Here is a 15,705-nt window from a genome sequence, read left to right as displayed (position 1 = left end):
CCATCGAAGCCTCAGCCGCTGCGACGCTGTTACGTATCCTCCGTATAAACACTACCGGCATCTTTTTCTCTGCCGACAGTTCACCTATAAATAGCAGCTCGCGCTTCAAGCAGTCATGAGCTGTTATCGGGAGGTAAATCATTCTGCAGCATTTTCTCTCCGCTCATCGCTGCAGGTTTTTGAGGATTAAATGAGGGAGCTGTAAACATTATTTATGGGGTCCAAGCTCCAGATTTTATACAAGGGTTAGGGGGTTCCGGGTGAAAAATAGCCCGGAATCGCCATTTTCTTTTTATCATATATATATCTTATCCAACCATTTGACCACGTGGGCCATGTCGACACATTCGCAACATCTCTGTAGCCATTAAACTCTCTCTCTCTAACTCACACACTAATGCTTATTTGCATACAGACGCACTATTCAATAGATGATCAATTTATGTCCCCAACTTCCTCCTCCCTTACATCGAGTGAGAAGTGTCAGTCCAGAAGCCAAATTTCTTGGAACTTCCCTGGTTCCCTGGAAACACGGCGTTTTCATTACACCTCCCCCCCCCCTACCAACCCTTCTTTCTCTCTCTCTCTCTCCCTCTCTATCTCTCCCTCTCTCTCTCTCGCTCTCTCTCTCTCCCCCTCTCTCTCTCTCTCTCTCTCTCTCTCTCTCTTTCTCTCTCTCAAGTCCGAGAGTCCGACGAGGGCGGCTTTCAACATGCTGAATAGTACGAAGAATCATGGATTTATACACACCCCGAACACCCCCTCAACACCACCCCCCCCCCCCCCCAGAAGGATTTCGACACCCCCCCAAAAAAATTCCGCAATCACGAGCACCCCGCCCAGAGATTTTCCTCCCAACAGCACCCCCCCCCCCTCCAGAGTATTTCGACGCCCCCCAAAATCGAAATTCTGGGTAAACCCCCGGTACCAAATACATAATTTGTGAACTGTGCCCGAACAAAAACCAATTTAATAATAACCATAACATAAGTAAGCGTTAAAACTGAGAAAAAAAATCAAATAGCACGCAATAAAGTACACGTGCGACGTGACGGGTTGCACGCGGGCAAGACCTCAAGTGCACAACTGACGCTCTTGTCTACTTCATAAAGAAACTATATGAATCTAGGCGTATAAAGCTAAGTAAAAGACCATATGCCTCAAACTACACGTGGCAAAAAAAAATATGTATAAAGGTTAGCCAAATTCTTTCTAAAGCCGTTCCACCCAGTAAAGCATACAGCAGACCATGCCGCATAGACAACGCCCGGGTGTTTTAATATATCAACTATAGTCTAACGCGTATACGGGAAACGTAAAAACGAGTAATTTGGTCGCCAGTCCCGATTCACCCCATTAGGTGTTGGTGCGCAAAATTACTTTGTAAACGTGTGGCCTATATGGGCAAAAACTAGTTTGATATATGAACGGGCCGCGAGATAAAGAGGAATTCTTGAGAGAAAAAATAGCCCTTTTCACTACTTCAGAAAATAGATTTTCTTTTTTAAATCCATCCATTATCAGCTCTTACGCCATGATAAAGATAAGCACTTCTGGCTGGTCAGTCACTCACCCAGCCGGGCACTTCTCTTTATATAGATACAGATTACGTGCACGCCATAAAGTGATATATGGTGTCTGTCACAACCGCACGTTTTGGACTGTTTTCTTACCTTTTTTTTTTACTTTTACTCTTATCGTCAGGCAAGTCTTCCTGGATATTAGGAGAAAGTATAAACGCTGATGGAAATATGATGGCGGCTTGGTTGTTCAAAGATGCAACAATTATTGTAGCTTAAATCAGATTTGTGACGTACACCCAGTATAGAAAAACCTTGACATAGTAGAGTCAACTAAGCAATTTCTCCAAAAAAAAAATCCACTATAGTAGCATGTAACGACTTTACAAAGCTTACCCACAAAAGTCGCTATCTGTCAATGAAGTCAGCAGCGACAGATATGTACAGTAGAACCTCGATAAACAGACATCGCTTAAACGGAATTGCCGCTTAAACAGAACAGTAGCCAGTAAGTTGGTTGGTTTTGTATTCAGATAACGTAAAAAAACTTCCTAATCGGAACTAAAATTTCTGCATCACCGAGTAAACGGAACTAGAATCGGAACTTCTTGTGATACCCCTCGGCATGAGAATCAGCTTTTTACGGTTCCGGCTGTTTCGTTTTTGTTTTTTCTTCCTCCGTGTTTTTTTTTTTTTTTTAGCCTCGCTGGCCTTGTAAGCCTCGTCTCGTAAGTGGTTAGCCGTGTTAGCGCAACGAATGCAACATCGCAGTTCTTGTTCCAGTCGTTCAGTCTTGATTCTAGACGCGAGGCTACAGGGCTCACCTCCTGTCGCCTCGTTCGTGCCATCGTTGTGCTATTCGTCCTTCATTACCACGTTGCCGTCTTCTAAATTCGGTGGCTCGTAAGCACTCGCGAAGTTCCGGCCTCTAGCCTCCGTGAAAATGCAGTCGCAAGGACTCAAACAAAAATAATTGATGCATTTTGTAGTGCACAGTGACTCATTGTTGCCAAATCAACTTTGTGAATGCTCCGCCTAAGCCTCTTGTAACTTTCTTGCTTTCTGAAAAACTACCAGCTACAGTCACTTTCTAGTGGTTAGAGTTCCATGAAATGCCCTTAGAAGTGGGTACGCACATAAATTTGCACCTTAGAACATCTCTCTCAGTAAACGGAACTCCTGTTAAACGGAACTAATTTTTTCGGTCCCTTGAAGTTCCGTTCATTGAGAGTCTACTGTACTTCACATTTGTTCGCATGCAACAGCTTAGAAAAATTTTCCCTCTTTCTCACTCGCCCTTTTTTTTTCTCGCGATTACCTGTACAACTAAGGACAGTATGGCCTGACCGCCCGACCGGCTGACAGATTAGCTGACCGATTCATCATCGCCCCACCCTAGATGCTCGACTTTGAAGAGTAAATTGTTTTAACGACACGCAGGCCCACTAAAACGAAAATTTTTGAAACCTGAGCCTCGGAATGAACAACGCTAAACTGTGTATTCGCAAACGCCCCGAGGTTTCTTGGGCCGTATTTACAGCTTCGCGCCGAAGTATAAAAACGAATTCTACGATTTTTCGGAAATTTCACATCTAACGGATCAAAATTAATTTTCTCATTTATCTCTGGCACCCGCAAGGTTGTATCATTGTTTCGTGCACCTAAGGAACTCTCATGCGGATTTAGCCATTACTATAGTCATTGCTATAAATCTAGCCAATACTATAGTTTAAATAGCCCGTGAATCAATAAAATTGGAGATTTTACGCGCGCTGGTTGAATATACATATACATGAATTTGTAACATTCTAGAGCTCTATGGTGACGTACCATCTCAAAATATGTGCATCAATTGAAAAAACAGTGGTTTCTATTCGAAAATATTGAGCAATTATAGTACTCACCGGCCCATAAGTTGCATCGCATTGGTGGACAAACAAGGCGGTTTTTTTTTTTTAATTTTTGACCCTCTATTTCTCACACACTTCAAATTTCGCAAAGAAAAAAAAAGTTGCTTAATTAGAACCAAATTAGTCGGGTTTCGTGCCTTCCAACTCATTAAAAGAATCTCAAAGCTTTCATGCAGTACAGAAATATTTAGTGTGTTAATACCACAGCAAATGGTGACGTATATCTCAATCAAAGTTGCGTAGTCTTTTTAATGGACCAGTTACAATTGCTAGCAGCCCAAACACACACGCGCACACGAGATGACATTATTGAACATATTTCTATAAACGATCACCCTTATTCATTTACTAATAATTTTAATCGCTGCTGAACCAATCTCCAGTGAACTCATCCAAGACCGTACCTACTCGCAAAAAAAAAAAAAAAAACTGACAGCGACTCACACAACGATTTACTTTTTAATAAACGTAGCAATAGAGAGCCAACATTAAAATTTACCACCATGCAGACGGCCACCGGCTAAATCAACGAAACTGATTCCAATCACAATTACAGTTTTCGTAGCTCATTCGTCCCACACGCATAGTTCGCTTTCATCATCGCTAACCAACTGATTCACAAGCCGTAAAAAAAGATCGCTTGGTTTATCAATGCCAGCTTTTATACTGGGCGCGAGCATGACTCGAGAAGTCACACGACGATATCATGTATCACCGCTATTACAAACGTTCCTTATCTCTCCGATAACCAAGGGCAGTAATAAAGCTCGCGGCGCGGCTCTCTCACCGGCATAGTCCGGGCAGTCGCTGTTCCACGGACAATCGTCGGGCTGCTCGCAGGGACTGACGACTACGGCGAACAGCGCAAGCAACCACCACCAACAACAGGCCGCCGAAGATCCAGCGTGGGTGAGGCGCGCCGGAACGAGGAATGCCGCGTAGGCCATGGACCCAGCCCGGGCCTCAAGCACATGGCTATGGGCGCGCACCAAGGCACGCTCAATCACGCCCTCCACGCTCGCAGCGGCCGCCGAAGACCGACCTTCTCCTTCCTCTCAACGACGATTTTGCGGCGCGGGATGCATGCTCTCGAATAGCAGGGGAACAAGCGGTGCACCCTGCGGAACGCCGCGAGGGTGTTTCGTAACATCCGTTACGACGCCGTAATTCCCTAGGATACCTAGCGGGGCCCCTAGATGGAGGGGGCGTGTGTACGCTGGGGCGATAACGATAAGCAGACACACCGTACGCTTGCGTACGAGTGCTCACAAAAGGAGAGTGCGCCGACGGACTCGGCGCGTTGCTGTGGAAGTCGGATGGCGCGTGCAACGAAAATACCGATTAATGAAAGTGGTCGCTGATAAGTTTTAAGCACTGGTACTTCCGTGGTGCGGCTATTCCGAATCATCTTGAAACGCTGCTACATTGCAAACAAGAGCTATTCCTATTTCAGAGTTCAGCTATGGCTATTTGTTCTGCGGTGGTCGCTGCAAATGTGGCTACGAGCAATATGCAATGCACCCTACGGTTTCACAATATAGACTCTTCATTGCGCGATTCACCATAATAATAAAAAAAATTCAAGCCCCTTCCATCAAACGAGAAAGATGGTAGAAACGCTAAGTTTTCCCCATGCAACCTGAGTCAACGATGATGATGATGATGATGATGATGAATAAATCTTTATTTGTCAAGCTGGTGCAGATGTTAGGGCACCCGCCCGGTGGGGGGCTTCCCTATTCCGGGATACCCTGAGCTCGGCTGGCGGTCCAGGTCCTCTTCACCAGTTCACGCTGGATCCCAAGGTCCGGGCTCGTCAGGCGGTTCACCCACTGCTTGTAGGAGGGGGAAGTTATTGGGGCAAGGCCTGGGGTCTTCTGGCACTCCCAAATCTGGTGGTACAGTGTACCGGGCGTTGGACAGAAATTGCAGGTAGACGGGTATTGGGTGGGGTAAATCGCATGGAGTAGGGTTCTGTGGGGGTACGTATTTGTCTGTACTCTTCGAAGTGTGGTGGCTTCTGCTCTTGTTAATTGGGAGTGCGGAGTCGGGAAGGCAAAGTCCAAAATACGCCCTCACGAAGTCCAAAATACAAACTGCCAACGTTCATAACCAAAATCCACCCCGCCTAAAGATAGTTTCATTCCCATCATCGCTAACCGTGTGCTGCCAAACTATATTTTGCGTATTACAACAGGTCCGTTACGTTTGCAAAGGCACCCCACATTGTTATGTTAAGTGGTGTATGATTTATGTACCCTTTGTGAAACCCATTGTGTGAAGTTGGCTTTCCTGCAGTGCGCCTAGTTGGCTTTACGCAGTGCGCTTTGCTCAGACGTCGACACACCATCAGTGCGACATAGGAAGCTGCGCTTTAATAAATGTTATCCGTGTGTCATACTGAGCGCCAAGAAATGTACTTTCGTCGCAGAGAAACCTTCAAAATGGCAGTTTAATCTACGCGAGGGCTAAAACTTGACTGCGCTGTAGAAATAGAACACTGGGCGAGATTGTTCAACACGGAAAATTCCCAACGTTAGGCAGACTTGCCACGAGTTCAGTTTCTAGCAGCGCACTTCTCTTCCTAAATAAAATTCTGTGCTTCCACTTTCATGGTAAAATAAAATGTATTTTTACAGCGAAGCTGTCTATAGCTGGGATCCAGCAGATTATCTCCGGCAACAGAGCGATGCGGACAAGAATCGCAAGCGAGCGTAGCGCCACATTGCGGCGCCCACTTAAGTAAAACTGGGCGCCACACCTTGAGCGTATGGGAAAAAAGTCATAAAATTAGAAAAAGCAGGTCATAGGGTACTTATATTTTGACATGACAGCTTATATTCCCCTGAAGAAATGTCTTCCCAGCAGCACATTTTTGTTCAGTGTTTGGAGGTGAAGCCGACTTTAGAGGGATCGGTGTAAGCTTGGTCTTTCTAAACTTATTTTCCCACATTACCTGTTGTGCAATGAAGCATAGCCATCTACGGAAGGAGTATGATCATAGAAAAGGGCTGTAACTCTCGCCTATCAAAAAGTAGCCGCCAGGATAGCTCTAACATCACGCCGAGTTTCATTTACTTGTCAGAATTATTTATTGAACAGTGAAGTCGTAAACGTTACAAAATTACTGTCTGCTGTCAGTACATCGCCATCTACGGAGGGAGTATGGTTACAGAAAACGGCTGCAATCGTTGTTTTACCGAAACTATCGGGAAAAAATTATACGACAATTAACCGCTAAAACAACTCTAACATTACGCAGAACAGCTTCGCTGGTCGTCCTTCTTCACCGAGTGGAAGGGCACCGAATATTGTTCAATCGTTTCCTTTACGCTTCGAATCTCTCTATCTGGTACAGCAAAGAGCCTCCGCAGTTCTGCCAGCCTTGATGGAGCTCGGTGTTGCAGCCAGCCCACAAAGCCCCTCGCAGACCACGAGACGGGACCGGAAGTAGAGTGTACTAGAAGGTTGAGTGCACTCTACCAGAAGCTGGGGAAGACGAATGACCAACACCGACTAGATTTCCTTGGAATAACTCGATGGGGGTATGAGGAGGTTCGGCGGCAACGAATGGATTTGGACAGCGCACTGAAGAAGCAGTTGGGAGACAATGGGAGAGGCCTTCTTTTTGCAGTGGAGGTAAATGGGAGAATATATATATATATATATATATATATATATATATATATATATATATATATATATATATATATATATATATATATATATATATATATATATATATATATATATATATATATATATTGGGTTTGGAAATGAGGGGCTCGTTCGGAAATACAGAAAGAAATGCCGGCAGTCTACAACGCCAAAGAAAGCATAGGGGAATGGTTAGAATATTTTTTACCGTTAGTGACGTTACATTATTATTTTTTATTACTTACGTGAGAAAGAAAGAAAGAAAAACCCGCGTCCAGAGTGGGGACGCGTGTTTTTGGCGTTGTAGACTGCCGGCATTTCTTTCTGTATTTCCTAACGAGCCCCTCATTTCCAAACCCTATTATCGTGCAAAAGCTTAGCGAGGGCCTCGGTTCTGGCAGCCTTGATGCCAAGGTAGCATAAGAGGGTTTCCCGCCAGTTACCCGCTTATGACAGGCTGTAGGCGTTCGCGTCATGCCCCGGGGGTTGAAAAGAAGGTCCCCTTCTCCCCGTGTAGTCAGAGTGGCGCTGGCTACCACCCTCAAGCGTCAGATACAGTTGTAGTAAATATAAATACCCCAGAAAGTGAAGGAGAACACAGTCGCCCAGATAGCCGAATTGGTAAGGCATTCGAGATCTAATCTAAAGGCGTGGGTTCGGTCCCCACTCTGGACGCGTGTTTTTCTTTCTTTCTCACGTAAGTAATAAAAAATAATAATGTAACGTCACTAACGGTAAAAAATATTCTAACCATTCCCCTATGCTTTCTTTGGCGTTGTAGACTGCCGGCATTTCGTATATATATATATATATATATATATATATATATATATATATATATATATATATATATATATATATATATATATAGTTAAGAGAAAAGGTTCCTGGCTATGAGGTTAGCTGTACGATAGAGAAGTCAAACTGTGGGACCGGTCCCCGGTCGAAACGTTAGAATAAATGTTGTTTTTCAGTTTGACTTCTCTATCGTATATATATATATATATATACGTATCATCATCTAGCTGATCAATGCATAGTCAGCATCTGCTACGACTAGTATAATATTCTGGATCCAAATTAACTTTATTTATTTTGCTTATTCTAGAAAACCTGCTGCGCCGTAAGGCATTTTTGCAGGGTGCGGGGGACAGTACAAACATAAAGAAGTACACGTGTATAAACAATCACTTTGGCAGGCATAAAGGGAAATCAGGTCACATAGCGAATAAACGCACTAAATGCTGCATCAGTTGTACATTCAACAATGCGATTCGGCGACGTACCCCAACCAGAAATAATGTGTAAGGAAAACGAGCTCTGAAAAACATTTAGCTGAATTCACGAACTTTGAAACTGTGGTCGCAGCGCGCCGAAACTAGAGTATGATGGGCGACGTTACAAGCTCTTATCGATTCCAGTTTTATTAAGATACACACGATAAAGTAGTTCGAGTCTGTTGCGCAGGCGCCTTCTTTCTAGCGTCTCACATGGGAAAGACTCTTTCTTAGACGAAACACTGCGGTGAGAGTCATAACCATTGGCAACAAAACTGGCCGCTCGGTTCTGTACGCGGCGTCCGATGTGGTAACAAACCGCACAGGTGGGTCCCAAACCGCGGGTCCAAAGCCATGCAGGCGTGCTCTAGAATAAGTCCACATTGTAAACATACAAGAGCTATTTTACGTTGGCAGGCTCACATTTTTTGAAACTGAAAAACGTTGCAGCGTTTCATTTAATGAAATGAGTAGAACGTATACGCAGCTCGTTTGGTGCGCGACTGTACCTGGCCAATTTACAACGTAGGAAGATGCGTCGGCGTATAGCCTGTTTTCTCTCCGAGGGCTCCAAAACGCTCCCAGCGGAAGATGTTTAGTAAAAAGTCGTTTCTGGAGCAAATTCAGCCTGACTTCCGCAAAAACCGGCTTATAAGAAAGTACCCAATACCCCCCCCCCTTTTTTTTTTAATCCCTTCCGATCTTTGGAGCCCGAAAAGTGAAGAAAATAGGCTAAATAGGCAGGGATTCACCCTGTTCTGCTTTCCACGTGCAGGTTTGTGATTACTGGGTGGTGCCATTCTACGAAAGCAAATTCTTTCCTTGCTAAGTTCCCAAGACAACATGCATCCAACTTTGAACTCCGGTCGTCGCAACGACCAAGAACGATCTACAGAACAAATCCTGATGTTTCATACACAGGTACCAGCCCTTACCCCAATCCCTCCCATCACTTAGCCATGGTAACGACCAAATACAAGATCTTCACCTGCGCCTCACTCAAGGCCACATCTGTCTGGGTCGCGGAAGAACTTGCTGTGGCCCTTGCCATCCCTCAAACTCCCGCAACGCTTGTAATTACAGACTGTCAAGCACTTGTCGTAGCTTTCTAGCAGGTAACGTGGCCTCTACTACGTGGAAGCTCCTCTTTCAACACGCCTCCGACCGGAAGATCGACATTGTGGGGACCCCGGGAACTCCCTCACTAATGGGCAATAACTTTGCCCATGGACAAGCCTGCCAGCTTTCCTCCCAGGCCTCTGAGGAAACACCGAGCCTCGTTCCCCTGCTCACATTTCAAGACATCAGCCAATATTACCGCACTTCAAGACAACATTTCCCACCTCCTCACCTCTAGTTTACCAAAAGAGAAGAAGTAACCCTCAGGAGACTCCAAATACCTTTCCTCACCTAACTTCGCTGCGTCGAATGCTGTACTTCCTGCCACATATCAATTGTGCCCCAACCCATGTACCCTCATACATATGGTCTTGGGGTGCGTACACGTCTCCGCTCTCATACTTTTATCCACTATCACTTCACTCCCTGAGCTGTGAGAGAACCTGGCGACCAGCGCCGGCCTGGATGCCCAGCAACTCCTCTTGCCCAGGGCAGAGATAAAACGGTCGTCTCATGGTCTTCTGGAATGAGGGACCACTCCCACATCACCAGGCTCAAAACAAAGTCATGGGTGGAACGAATCCATGGGTTTGGGAGCAGTCCTGGGAGCAGCCAGAAAGGCATTTGTGGAGCAGGTTTGGAGCAGCCAGAAATGCCATTTGGAGCAGATGTAACACCATTTCACAGAATTATGGTGCCTCCCTACTGGCCGCTGTGGAAGTCCCCTGGCAACTACCTTTCATTTTTTCTACTACCTCAGGCATTCTGACATGCACTAGAACCTACTCTGAATCAGGAACGCAGTTCTTGTACCATAGATGTTTACAAAATGCGGGGTGATCTACCTTCTGCCCCAGCGAGCTGGCAGCGTTGTTACCGTTGGAAGGCCAAACCTCACGCGCAGAGTCGAAAGAGATCAGATAACAGGCCTTGCTTCGTGTCCGGTAAACGGCAGTGGTTATGGGAACCCACGGTGGCATTCTGTAAAACAAGATGTTTGTGTGCATTTTTTTCTATCGAATAGCGCTTTCAGTGCGTGTGAAGCTGAAAACAGGTTCGTCTGCTCCCGTCACAGGGTTGCGAAAGTCGGCGAACTTACACCGCAGACTACATAAACGGAGCGTGCTAGAACGCACGAATAATATTGGGCCATCCTCCAGTGTTTGTTGTTTTCTAAATACGGAAATCAAAAGGCGACCGGCCTTCCCTCCGTTTCGCGGGAGGTTTATTTCAAGTTTTAAATTCATTTCCATTCCAAGTTAAAAGGCGCGAATGAGTAATTACCTCAAAGCAAAAGCGCACTGAAATAACAAGCGAGGGCGAAGCGTCCAAGACCCTGCTTGTTCAATACATGTAACAACGGAAAGTTGCTGGCAGCAAAGCTAGGATCGCCAAAAATGGGCAACTCAATTGATGTTCACCTCCAATAAACTACAACCTTTCACGTGGATATTATTCTGTCTGTTCGCGATGAAACACAAAAGCATTTTACTTTTGGTCATTTTCCATTGATTGTGGCATAGCGGCCGATACCGGCAAACACAACCGTGCAAATGCACCCCACAGAAATTCAAACAGGCGGCTCGTAGAGTACACTCTAGCTCGTAGTGCCTGCGGCCTTACAGCTAAGCCAAAGCCAAGTTCCACAGCCGCTTATAGCCTTGAAACGGAAACCATAAACGCCTTGATGAAACCGAAAACACAATGTTTCAGCCAAGTTTTCGGGCGCTGGGCATCATGGCGGTCGTATCTCGCGGCTCAGTTCAGGCGCTGCGGCGTAGGCCGGCGCTGATAAACGAGTTCGGCGCAACAGTGGCGGTTCGGCGCACGATGGCGCAGGTACAGTGTAGCGCAGGTAAACAAGTTTGGCGCTCATTGAGCCGCAAATGGCGCAGCTGCTCCACCCCTGCAAAGCTTTTCAACAACAACAACAACCGTCTGCACGCGCACACAAATGGATAATTGGCAAACACATTTAATCGTTACAATGACGTAAATTTAGATAATTGGTTGAAGAAAATTAAGAAACAACATAACAAACACAAAAATAAAGGCAGTTACAATTAACCGAGGAACTTGAAAAGGCCTATCTTTTCCACCACCTCACACGCTTACCAGAAACTTTTTTTTTCGAACCCAAAAAAACAAAGCGAAAAAACAAAGGCGAAGAAGCCAAAGCCGTGTAACGCCACAAAAAAGCGTCATTGTCGTAGTTCAGATTTAGGCGGTTTAACGCACCGAAACTACACCAGGGCTATGAGTCGCACCCATAGACGTGCGCACGGGGGGAGGGGGGGGGGGGGGCGCCCTTCTAATCATCTTAGGGGGGGGGGGGCGCAAATATGCCCCATACTTTTACTCTATCGAACCTGTCCCGTAAGGGTATGACCACGCGTGTGTTTTCACGATAATGGCAGCCGAAGAACCCTCACGTTACCTTCCAAAGCTGTTTAGTTTCAGCCCCGGAAAGGTAGGGACCAAAAGCAGGCTGTTATGAGAAACCCGTTATCACATAATTTTCATTTTTGCATCTATTGCGGAGCTTGTCCTCTTTCTTGTTTTCCTCGTAAAAAATGTGCGTAGCAGCACCGATCAAAACAGCCGCGTAAAAATAGTTTCAGAATCGACAATATCAAGTTTATAATTGTTTACGCATTTCTTCTTCATAAATTCTTACGCATGGGAAGAGGAAGGGAGTTGCGGGGGGTGGGGGGGCGTCGCGTTAAGACTCCCCCCCCTCTATTCTAGAACTCTGCGCACGCCTATGGTCGCACCGTAGTGTAGGGCTCCGCATTCATTTCGATCACCTGGGGATCTTTAGTGTGCACCGACATGTCGACACACGGGCGCTTTCGCTTTTCGCTTTCATCTGAAAAGCGGCCACATGGCGGCCACCACGGCAGGAATATCGAACCGTACTTTGGATCAGCAGCCCAACGCCTTAGCCACTGAGCTACCGCGATTGGTTAATTAGCGTTGTTAACACATTTAATAGTTGTAATCGTGTCAGCGTAGAATATTTGTCGAAGAAATAAAGAACAAAAATAGAATATGAAAAAATTAAAACGAACTAACGAAATCAGAAAGGTCTATCTGATCCTCCGCCCTCAAACGATTTTAAAAGGCAATTTTTTTTTAAACGTGGAGAAAGGAACAGAAGTACTAAAGAACGCGTAAACAAGCGCCAACCGTGGACCACCTTGTGTCCACGCGAAAATAAAGAACTGGTGAAGTCGATGCATTTAATCGTTATGATAGTGAAATGTAGATCGTGGTGAAAAACAAAAATAAATAAACATACGAAACAAAAGTCGCCGAGTATAACCCAACATAACCCAACATGAACTACAAACGACGAATAGTAGCCAAATCTGGCTTATAGAAACTCAGAATGAAGGCAATTCTCGAAATTATTAGTAGGCGATTCTCAAAATTTCTGTACATTTTTTTTTCTAAAACAGAGTTTTATTTGCGTTAGCCTTATAAACTCAATCTTAATATTACTGGATCGATTTGATTCATGATCAGAAACCCCGAAAATGACGAAAATGATAAACTCAACTGCTCAGGTTTTTCTATTTTTTTTTCTCTCTCACAAATTGATGGGTTTTCGAAGAAAATGCAGGCTTTTCATCTTGTGATAGCAGCGAAAGTACCGTCAGGTCCAAGTAACACAGTGATGCGGGTAGGACTGATATTTTTTGTTTGCCTGTAGCCTATACTGCAGGAAAATGGACGCTGAAATCACCGTGGAGCGGATCCGCACGCGGAGAGGAAAGGACGTTCCACAAAGGTTACAGTTAAAGGGGGCCCAAAAAAACAAAATACAACCTTCTTCAATTTCAGAGAACTAGCCTTCGATAACTCACTCAGCACTACAGCCACGAAAAAACGCACGAGATATTAAAACGCTTTCAAATTTTACGCCACAGTGACGTCATATGTGGAGGAGTGATGTATCATGGGCAATCATTGAAAACGTATGTCTGTTTACTGCGCGCCAACATTCAAGTAATACGATCGAGCAGAATTAGAGGCCCCACTACAATCGCCCAGTCATGTGGCTCAGCCTGGGTTAGTTCGGCCGCCACCAATCGCACAAACAAGATTCTGTGACGTCATAAGAGAACAGCCGGAAAGTGGCTGGGGAGTCGCCACCGCTTCACTTGCTGCCAGTGTTATTTGGTTTATTCCTTTAAGGCTTGCGGTTAAATTGGTACCATTGTTATCGGGACAAAGCAGTCTTTTTGATGAGCCAAGCTTGCATTAGAGCGATGCCCCTTAGGGACTCGGGCTGTCGGCGTCTCATGACGTCGTCGTAACCGTCGTCTCATGTAGTCACGATACTAAAACACCGGGACACTCGTTTGCGCCTCGCGAATCATCAGTGTTGTACGGAACGGCGTTACAAGGAACGGCGTTCCTGGAACTAGTTCCTTTTTGGAGGAACGGAGGAACGCCACCGTTCCTTTAAGGGTCGGTGGAACTGTAACGGTAACTCGTTACGTTTTTGAAGGAACGGCAGTAACGGCGTTCCTGCCGTTACATCGCTAGGGTTTGGCTGTTTTTGATGCCAAGGCTCGAGTAGAAAAATCCACAAGTCGCTACTGCGTTTCTCTTCCTATAAGCTGGTCAATTTTCCCGCCATTCAGCCGTAAGTGCTTCCTCGAAGGTCAAGGGCAGAAGAATAACCACGCAGCAGGCCGCAGGTTGTGCTTGCTTTCATGCTGGTTGAACTTACGCGGCGCTCGACGGGTGAACAGCGTAGCCGCGAGAATACTTTTCACCTTTCATCGTTTGCTTGGGGAGGCCAGGACGTCCGTCTGGCCGATAGAATTGGTCCCTGGTGGGGAAAGATCGTCTAATACGGGATCCGGAGATTTCGGTGTCGGACATTTAGGTGCAGGGCGCTTCGGTGCGGACATTTCTGTGCACAGACATTTTGGTGCACGACGTCTTGGCCCAGACGTTTTGAGTCATGGGGTGTCCCAGGCATTCTTTGAACATAGCTTTAATATTGTAATTTCGTGACCAATTGATACGATTTTACGTTCGAGACTTGTGCTTGCGCCGCCGTGTGTGGAAACGAACGCTAAACCCTGGCGTAGCATTGCCACGTAAAACCCAATTTCTGTAGTAGATGGTAAAAATTAACGTTGTTAATTTGCATCAGTTCAACCTGTTTTTTTTATTTTAACATTCATGTGAACAACCCTACTACTTTAAGTGTTACCAAAGTGCTTTGGTTTCACTTCACCCAACGGTGCAAGACGCTGCTGCTTTTAGTCCATCCTCCTGTCCTCCGCCACACAGCAAAATATCCGAGAAAAAAACAAACAAACAGAAAAACGAGGTAGATTAAGCGCGTGTGCATCCCGTTTTAATTATTTTCTCAATCAATCTCGTATTCGTTGCATTCGGTGTCGGTTCTACTTAAAACTAACCAATCAACGATCGCACTTACGGTGGCGTTACTTAGGGAAGGGGAAAGCTAGCTCAGCGGGGCTCAGCTGAGCCCCGCCGGCTACAAGCCCTCTTGGTAGAGAGACAGGGGTGTCACTTGCGCATGGTTCACCATTGCGTCAACTGGACTTCGAAAACTTGAATACGACTGTTGCCGCTCTCGTCACACTAGCCTATTCAATTTTTTTGCACCTTATAATAGTTCTGGGGTGTCCATGATATGCGCGTCTTGAAGAGTTAATTCCCAAGGGGGGACTGAAGGCGAAGAAAGAGCGATTCCTGAAGTGAGGGCACCATCGGTATGACCGCGACGCGCGGAAGGGCGTAGCCAGCAAACGATAGTGGCCATTGTGTTCTCAGCGGCTTTTTGGGTGGCTTTTTGTTGCACATTATAGAGGTTTCGTGAGCTCCTGGTGAATGTCAAGCTTTTTCCTGTATCACTGCGGTGAGGCTTCGGAGACCATGAACTCCGCCACGCCTGTAGGATTTTCAGCGGAAACCGAAAATAATATGACTGAAAAAGAAATCTGGTTGAGATTCGAGCGTGCAGGCGAAAAGGAGCGGAGGGAGGGGGGGGGGGGGGGGGGGATGGGCGCTAGGACAAAGAATTAAAATGTGGTGAATGTAGGCATGTTAACATAAAACGAAGGTTGCTTTTCCCGAACAGGATGGGTTCGTGCAATTTGTATGCACAACCCGTAAGCGCTTCTTCAACATTTAGGACATTAGAAGCTGCGGCTGTTTTCAAAAAGGCCCGTT

The 15,705-nt window shown here is 45.7% G+C and overlaps 1 protein-coding gene across 1 annotated transcript in view; it reads right to left on the bottom strand.

The window, feature by feature from the left end:
* The window catches only part of Wb (wing blister), a 115,744-nt gene extending 111,202 nt beyond the window's left edge, over positions 1-4,542 (bottom strand). Inside the window, exon 1 of the mRNA XM_077690699.1 lies at positions 4,218-4,542. Within this exon, the coding sequence (XP_077546825.1) occupies positions 4,218-4,377 (160 nt within the window). The 5' untranslated portion in view covers positions 4,378-4,542. The remainder of the gene's footprint in view (positions 1-4,217) is intronic.
* Between the last annotated feature and the right edge of the window lie 11,163 nt (positions 4,543-15,705).

The sequence above is a fragment of the Haemaphysalis longicornis genome, unplaced genomic scaffold (genome assembly GCF_048455015.1).
Source record: "Haemaphysalis longicornis isolate Haplotype H1 unplaced genomic scaffold, Haemaphysalis longicornis Haplotype H1 scaffold_10, whole genome shotgun sequence".
NCBI lineage: Eukaryota > Metazoa > Arthropoda > Arachnida > Ixodida > Ixodidae > Haemaphysalis > Haemaphysalis longicornis.
This window is presented reverse-complemented; position numbering and strand designations above follow the sequence as displayed.